The sequence below is a fragment of the Bison bison genome, unplaced genomic scaffold, assembly GCF_000754665.1.
Source record: "Bison bison bison isolate TAMUID 2011002044 unplaced genomic scaffold, Bison_UMD1.0 scf7180017864518, whole genome shotgun sequence".
Classification (NCBI taxonomy): Eukaryota; Metazoa; Chordata; class Mammalia; order Artiodactyla; family Bovidae; genus Bison; species Bison bison.
In genome coordinates, this window is record NW_011495071.1 from 8,314,877 (window position 1) to 8,323,303 (window position 8,427).

At 52.2% G+C, this 8,427-nt stretch overlaps 1 protein-coding gene across 1 annotated transcript; it reads left to right on the plus strand.

Annotated features, from left to right (window-relative positions):
• The first annotated feature begins 3,568 nt into the window (after nt 1–3,568).
• UPK2 (uroplakin 2) lies at nt 3,569–5,408 on the plus strand. Its single transcript, XM_010830437.1, has 5 exons — nt 3,569–3,644; nt 4,119–4,253; nt 4,440–4,578; nt 4,820–4,890; nt 5,272–5,408. Exons 1-5 carry the CDS (start codon nt 3,569–3,571, stop codon nt 5,406–5,408), a joined length of 558 nt encoding a protein of 185 aa, XP_010828739.1.
• Nucleotides 5,409–8,427: the final 3,019 nt, after the last annotated feature.

Below are 8,427 nucleotides of genomic sequence, written 5' to 3' on the forward strand. Positions count from 1 at the left end.
ACTTAGCCACCAGGGAAGCCCTTACATCAATGACATGGTTGGAAAAGCAAATTCTGAATTCTATCCCACCTCATTTTTTGCTCACTCTGAGACCTTCAGAATGTTATTTATTGCCTCTGAGCCTCTAGTCTTCTTTTGCACCAAGGGTTAATAAAAAAGAGAGGATAAGATAAATTGCTTAAATTAATATTTATTGAACCAGATACAGTGCTAGGCACTCTTAAATAAATTATCTTGAGTGATAGTCATAGTATCCTGATGAGACAGATTTTATACCCTTTCTACGGAAGAGAAAACTGCAGCTCAGAGTAGTTAGGTAGTTAACTTGGTCAAGGTCAGAAAGCTGAAAGATTTGAGGGAAGTCGTTGTGTCATGGGCAATATTAGAAAAAAAATAATAAAGACGCATCCAGTTGCATTCTATCATTGAACAACTGAGATTTTCTGACTCTCACAGCCTTTTCCAGCCTCATATCTCAAGGACAGATGCTCTACCATTCATCACTGGACCAACATTTGGTGAGCACTGCATCTGACCTCTAGATCCAAGTTGCCAGGGTTTCCCCCAGTCTGCTACTATAGATTCTGACAATGGTCTCTACATTCCTGTTGCACCTTTATTTTTAAAGCATTTTTACATCTGCCATATGTTGCTAGACAAATGGTAAGGAAAGAGTCTTTCCATTTTCTAGGTGAGAAAATTGAGGTTCAAAGTGACTCATCTAAAGTTCCATGGCAGTGCCCATCAGAGGTTGACATGCCCACAAAACCAAGTGGCCGTGCTCCTCTAAGTGACTAAGACTGGCATTGCCAAAGGAGAAACAAAAGTATAATATATCAGGCAGACCTGGGTTCTGATCCAAGCTCTTTTGGTTGCAAAACTACCATAGTTCAATTTAAGAAGAATGAAAGAAAGGAGGGAGGGAGGGAGGGAAGAAGGAAGCAATGAAGGGAGAAAGAGAGGAAGAAAGAAAGAACCACAGTTTAGAAAGAGTAGGTCTGTTTCAGGAGCTAATCTTTGGAGCAGAATAGAACAATCAGGAACTCCTCGAGGGCAAAAATTTATCTTACCTTCATATCCCTGGTGCCTAGCACAGTTCCAGGGACATAACTGGTATTTAGTAACTATTTGCTATTTGGAAGGAAGGAGGCAAGGGAGGAAACTTGAGTGAGTTGACAATCGAGAAACCAAGAGGGAGACAGCCTAGAAAGAGTGGGTCCAAGAGAGAGACTCCAGGCATTTGTGGCCCTGGCTCGATTTCTCCAAGCCATGAGGAAATCCTCCAGAGGAACAAGAGTGCTGTGGCTTTAAATGACTTCAGCGTTGTCAATGAATCTGCTCTGCTAAAAGAGTTATCCTCTTGCTCCTGTGCTTATCCTCCCCCTCCTCTCAGCTCCCCAAACCCTTCTCGGCGGCTGTGATGGGATAATTAGATGCGAGAGCTCAGCACAGATGATGCTCCAGTTGCTTAGCAACTAATGGTTTCCATGGAGACCCCAAAGCACAGCCTCCAGAGCAGCCAGTGAGCAGCTCGGCAGGGCAGGGAGAAGACGCAACTCTCAGCTCCTCCAGAAACCTGGGGAGGGCCAAGGGTGGGGAAGGGGGGAGGACTGAAGGGAGAGAAAGGAGGGTTTAAAGGCACAGGCCCCTCTTATCCTTTTAAAATCTGGTCAGAGCTCTGTCCTCCCCTACCCAACTCTGTCCCACTCATAATTTCAGATGGAGATGGGAGCTTAGGAGTAGACACAACATGACCCAGTCTGCAATAAACCCAACCTCTTCTCCTTTCTGCTGCTGGTTTGTGACTGAGATGGGAAGTGATCTCTCCCAAGCCCAAGTGTAAACATCCTCCTGGCTGGGGATGGGATTTGAAGAGTACTAAGAAGATCCCTCACCCTGGAATTCCACCATTTAGTCTGTTCCCTCTCTCCAAAGTTCTCAATGTGCCAAAGATCCTCTTTCATTTTGCAGAATTATGATTGGATCTTATCTAAAAGGGAACAAAAGCCAAGGTGCAGGGAAAACAGAATTCATTTCTTCACCCAAAGGCAGCCTGTGCTGGGAGACAGGGGAAAAACACCTGACCCTGATCTCCAGCAGAGGATCCAGAGTGTGTGTGTACGGCGGGGGCAGAGAAGGAGGCCATACTGAGCACCTGGTGACTCAAGTGTGTGCCTCCCAGGCTAGCATCAATCAACCTTACCTGGAAGCTCGTTAGAAATGCAGAATTTCAGGCTTCACCTCAGACCCACTGAATCAGATACTGCATCTTAATAAGATCCCCGGTGATTCACATGCACATTCAATTTGGAGAAGTGCTGGTCTGAGGCCCTCCCACTCTCCGCTTTGGTCCAGGAATCTGGTCTTTATTGTCACCCCCTGCTCAAACCCCAGGACAGGAGCTGACCTTTTCAAGGACACACCCTCACCAGCACCTCACTTCCCTGGTGGGACCCTGGCCCTCTTCTGGGACTGGGGGAGCCAGAGTGGCTCCAGGAGCAGAAAGACACACATAAATGCTCCCTGTGGAGATCTACGACCTCTCCTGACAAAGTATTCCATGTTCCACAAGTGGCTCTGAGTCTCAGTTTCCACATCCACGAAAGGAGCCAATAACGTCCACCGACCGGGCTGGCGGTGAGCTTGAGTGTAGAGCAAGCAAAGCGCCTGCCGGGCCCAGGAGAGGTGCTTTCTCCTCCTGTCTGTTGTCTCTGCTCACAACTCCTTGAGGGCTCTCTAACCGAGCACAGGGGTGGGAGGGCCTTTGGAGAAGTTGTGTCTCTCTTTCATTTTCTCCCTCCGTCTCTCTCTCCTTTATTCTCAAACAGTTCTGCAAATGTTGTTGACCAAGGCTGACGGTATGCCTCCCCCACCCCTACTGGGCAGGTCAGTGCCCACCTCTCCGATCTCTGGAAGGCCTCCATGGCATCCTTGGAGGGTGGGAAGCCCTGTGTGCTTCCTGGCACCCATACCCCTCCCTCTGCCCCTCCCAGAGTTCAGTGCTTGGGCCTCAGTGGATGCCAAGAATTGAGGCCCTGGGCTCTGATGCCCCGACCCTGTCCTGCTGGTTTCTCTGTTTCTCTCCCGTTCCTGCCCAGCCAAGGCCCTTTCAGGAGCCCCTCAGGGTGACTCCCCTCTCTCCACACACCAGGGCAAACTCAGTACTTGCCACCCTCCTGGGAAGACCCCCACCACATGGGGGGGTGGTCCTCTACAGGCCGGGCTCCAGATGCCCTTGCAGGCGGGAACACTCATGCTTTTACATGTGGGTGTCCCAGAAGAAGGATTTTCCACCCCCACCTCAGCTCCCCTGCCCCTCTGCGGTGACTAAGCCACCGAGATCCAGCCAGGCCCTCCCCATCCTGGCCTGAGGGCTAGCTCCCCATCCTGAAAAACCTGTTTGGGGGCCTCCCCTGAGGCTGTTGGTACCCAAGGGGCAGGTTGGGCAGGATTCCCCTCGAGTTCCTCCCACCCCGCCAAGACAAAATCAGGCAGCCCTAGGGGAAGGGCTTCAGTTGCCTTAGGCAGTCACAGCCCGCCAGCACCCACCCCAGCTCCCAGCCCAGCGATGGCATCTCCGTGGCCTGTGTGGACCTTGTCTTGGATCCTGATTCTGCTGGCTGTCCTGGTCCCCGGGGCTGCAGGTCTCTGCCATCTCTGGCCAGGCTGGGGAGGGGCTTGGAAGGGGGGTTCTGGAGAGGAGGAACTGTGCCTTCCAGGGCTGTCAAAGAGGGGCTGGTCTGGCCAGCTGGGGCTGGGAAACTGGTGACGGCGGTGACCAGGCATCAGTCACTGGGCCCAGGGCACATTCCTGTCCCCTTCCAGATTCAGGAGGCAGGCAGGAGTGGGGAAGAGACCAAGGCTTTGGACAGGGGTGGGGTTGGGAGCTGCCCTCTCCTAGCACCCCTGCATCTGGAGGCTTGGAGGAGTACCCAGCTTCTGCAGCCCAAGCCTGCCACCTGGTGGTCATACGGGCAAAGACTCGTGTTCCGCAAACAGACCACAGAGTGGAAGGGACTCTTCATCCTTAGAGAGGACCCCCAGGGGTGGAGTGGGGTGGCCGATCTGTTGGCGAGAAAGGAATTGATCCTCCCCTGAACTCCTTCCTGGCCCCTTAGCTGACTTCAACATCTCAAGCCTCTCTGGTCTGCTGTCCCCAGTGATGACGGAAAGCCTGCTAGTTGCCTTGCCCCCATGTCACCTCACAGGGGGCAACGCCACACTGACTGTCCGGAGAGCCAATGACAGCAAAGGTCTGCTTCTCGCTCCCAGCACCCCCTAGTGCCCATAGATCCCTTCCCAGGATACTCAGGCATCCCTCCTCCCACTCTCCCTTCCTATTGACCCCCTTTCCCCACCATCCATACTCTAAATACTGCCCTTCTCCTTGGGGCCTTTCGAGGCTTGTCCCTGCCTTTCATCACCAATTTCCCACCCAGTGGTGAGATCTAGCTTCGTGGTGCCTCCGTGCCGTGGACGCAGGGAGCTGGTGAGCGTGGTGGACAGCGGGTCTGGCTTCACAGTCACCCGGCTCAGTGCATACCAGGTGACAAACCTGGCACCAGGAACCAAATACTAGTAAGTACCAAGCCCGGGCCTGGGGCACGGGTGGGAAGGGTTATAGGAAGAGGAGCTGGGCCCTGACTTTGGTGGCGGTGGTGGTGGGATGTGGTGAGTATGGGGGAGAGAATGGGGGCACAGCTACCAGAACAGGCCTCTCCTGGGCACAGCTGTGGAGTGGGAGGCCTGGACTCCCTCATACTCTAAGTCCTGGACACTGACTGAGGATTCTCTCCTCTCCCGAACCTCACCGCAAAAGCATTTCCTACCTCGTGACAAAGGGGGCATCCACCGAGTCCAGCAGAGAAATCCCAATGTCCACATTTCCTCGTGAGTAACGTCTCAGGGCCCCAGAGCCTTCCCTGGCCCCTCTTGCCCCATCCCCCACCTGCCCCTTCCTATCCTCCCTTAGCTTCTCTTCCTTCCTCTATCCTCACACTGAGCCCCTGGCATTTTAAGTGGCTGCTGACACATTTCCCTGCACCGCTAAACTTTGTGGGTAGTGACCGTGTCCGATTAATTTCTGAATCCTCGGTGCCTCACATAGGAGATGCTTCATAAATGTTTATCTAATGATTCGTTGGTTGGTTGGATGAATACACGGATGAGGGGATGGCTGGCTGGATGAATGGATGAGGGGCTGGGCTGGGAGCCTTGGGCAGGGTGGGGGCCCTTCCTGCCTAGAACTGCCTCCCTCCTCTCTTCTGACAGGAAGGAAGGCAGAATCCATTGGGCTGGCAATGGCCCGGACAGGAGGCATGGTGGTCATCACGGTGCTGCTCTCGGTCGCTATGTTCCTGCTGGTTCTGGGCTTGATCATTGCCCTAGCACTGGGCGCCCGCAAGTGAGGAGGACAGCCCCGGGGAGCAGGCAGCAAGTCCAAGGCACTGTCTGTGTTCTCAGCCCGGGGCTCTGCGTCTGCTCTTATCTCCACTGCTGAGAAGACGGCCTGCTCCCAGGCCACAGGCACCAGGCCTGTGATCCTTCAGTGCCATCACCTCCCCTCCCTTCTCCACTACAGCCCTCTTCTCCCTCCGTCCCCTCCTCATCCCCTAAGGTGTCCCCTTGGCCCAACACTCCCTATTACTGCCCTCACCCCACTCCTGTCAGAATTGGTTTTTCTCCCATTTCACCTCTTTAACCGCTCTACCCCTGACAGACAGGAATTTTTCCCTCCCCCAGTGAATTTAGCCCCTACAATAAAGCCTGATGCCACGTTGCTGTGTGTGTTTCTCTTCAATGGGCTCCACTTTGGGCTTCCCCAGTGGCTCAGCTGCTAAAGAATCCACCCACAATGTGGGAGACCTGGGTTTGATCCCTGGGTTGGGAAGATCCTCTGGAGAAGGGAACGGTTACCCGCTCCAGTATCCTGGCCTGGAGAATTCCATGGACTGTATAGTCCATAGGGTCGCAAAGAGTCAGACACGACTGAGCAACTTTCACTTAACTTTCACTATGGGCAAACGTATAGAATCTATGTCCAGGCTGCGGCTGCTCCCAGTCCTCTCTCTGCCCTGGAACCCCAAAGTTACTTTTCCCAGGAAGTAGGAAGGTGTGGATGAGATAAGAATCCAAGAGTCAGAGTTCTCAGACCCACACCTGGACTGTGGGTTTTACACCATCCAAGGGCCTTGGGGTGGGAGTGAAGCCGAGGCTGGTCCACCACATGGGACCCAGAGGCCTGAGGGCCTTTGTGAAAGCCAGGAGACCAAGGAGAAGTGCTGCAGAAAGAGAGGCTCTGACCAAAAAAACAACCCAGAGGGCCAGGACTTCCCTGGTGGTCCAGTGGTTAAGAATCTGCCTTCCAATGCAGGGGGAGCTGGTTCAATCCCTGGGGGGACTAAGATCCCACAACTAGAGAAGTCCAAGCACCATAGTTACTGAGCCCAAGCACTCTAGAGCCTGTGCTCTGCAACTAGAGAAAGCCCTGGCTTTCTTCATCATGATGAATAACCAGCACAGTGAAGGGAAAAAAGCCAGAAGGCTACCAGAGTGAAACCCAAGGACAGGGTGCTGGGGATGGGGCAGGGAGCGGGGAAGACGGGTTACAATTACAGGGGGAGTGAAGAACAGGCTAAAGGGCACTAGGAGAAGAGAGAAGAAGTGGAACACCCTGCCAGAGGGTGCAAAAGTGGTACTGTGAGTAACCAAGGGGAAAGAGTGGGAGTGGTCACTTGTGTTCTCTCCAGTATGTTATTCCTTCTAAGGATCAGTGATCTTTGCCTTGCTCTTAGGGTAAAGACCAAAATTTTTGTGGTGACTTTCAAGGCCAGCCCGGTGTCTGTCCCCTAACTACCCCTCAGCTCTCACTATATCCCTTCTAATGTCCTGCGTTCCCTCTTGCCTCGAGGCCTTTGCACAGACTCTTCTTTAAGCCTTTGTGTGTGCTAAGTCGCTTCAGTCATGTCTGACTCTTTGCAACCCCATGGACTGTAGCCCACAAGGCTCCTCTGTCCATGGGATTGTCCAGGCAAGAATACGGGGGTGGGTTGCCATTTCCTGTTCCAGGGGGTCTTCCCAATTCAGGGAAGACTTCCGTCACCCACATTGCAGGCAGAGTCTTTATCATCTGAGCCACACAGAAGCCCCTTCCTTAGGCCTACACTGCTTTTAAGACCACCCCTCCCCCTCAATTCCATTCTATTTGCATAGTTAACCCAGCTTCTCCAGGGAAGCCTTCTCTGACCTCCACCCCACCATTAGGTTGGGTTCTCCCATTTTGTCTTTCATGGCATTACTATTGTTTATTACTATGTTTATGTGATTATTCAGTGGTCTTCCCTCCAGACTTTATGTTCCCTGAGAGTTGTCTCTTTGCTCCCAAGGGCCTATAGTACCTTTGTGGTGCCTGGGACATGGTGGATATTCAATACATATTGTAGAACAAGTGAGCAAATTGATGAATCAACAAGCCCCTGAAGAGAAGGTGAGGGCTAGGAAAAGTGCCAAAAATTCTGAAAATGCAATAATAAATGACACAGAGCTAGAAGATCCTGGAGAGGGAGGCAATGGAAGAGAAGAACAACAGCATTTATTAATTCCACAAACACTAACTTAGCATTTATTGTGTGCCAGGTGCGAGAAATAAACTGTGAAAAGACACTCTTCCTCCCTTATGGAACTTACAGAGAATTTAGGGGAAGAGAGATTCCCCGAAGTGTGAACAGGTAAATAAAATTTCAATAAGTGTCATGATAGATGACAGGAGGTGAACACGGGACCCTCCTTAGTTTGGGTGGGTCCAGCTCCCCTGAGGCCTGAAGTCAGGAACGAGGGTCAGGGAGAATCCATCAGGCCCTTCTTCCCATCCTAACTGGACCAGCCAAGGGAGGTATGGTGCCCACTCTTCTTGTATTGTGGGCAGAGCATCAGCTGTCCTTGTTGTTCAGTAGCTAAGTCTTGTTGACTCTTTGCAACCCCATGAAGTGCAGCATGCCAGGCTCCTCTGTCTTCCACTATCTCCTGGAGTTCCTCAAATTCAGGTCCATTGAGTCTGGGAGGCTATCTAACCATCTCATCCTCTGCTGCCTGCTTCTCCTTTTGACTTCAATCTTTCTTCAATCTTTCAGGGTGTTTTTCGAGTTGGCCCTTCGTATCAGGTGACCAATGGTGGTAAAGAATCTGCCTGTCAAGCCGGAGACCCTGGGTTGGGAAGATCCCCTGGAGAAGGAAATGACAACCCGCTCCAGTATTCTTGCCTGGGAAATCCCATGGACAGAGGAGCCCAGCAGGCCACAATTCATGGGGTCCCAAAAGAGTTGAACACGATTTAGCGACTCAGCAACAACAACAAGAGCACCAGACAGGGAACCAAACTGTGGCACACATTAGAATCATCCAGGAGATTGGAGAAGGAAATGGCAACCC

Excerpts from the sequence above, each read along its gene's own strand:
- UPK2 (XM_010830437.1), top strand. The coding sequence starts at position 3,569 with ATGGCATCTCCGTGGCCTGTGTGGACCTTGTCTTGGATCCTGATTCTG. Across the intron at positions 4,254-4,439 it reads GAGAGCCAATGACAGCAAAG|TGGTGAGATCTAGCTTCGTG; the intron begins GTCTGCTTCTCG and ends TTTCCCACCCAG. Across the intron at positions 4,579-4,819 it reads GCACCAGGAACCAAATACTA|CATTTCCTACCTCGTGACAA; the intron begins GTAAGTACCAAG and ends TCACCGCAAAAG.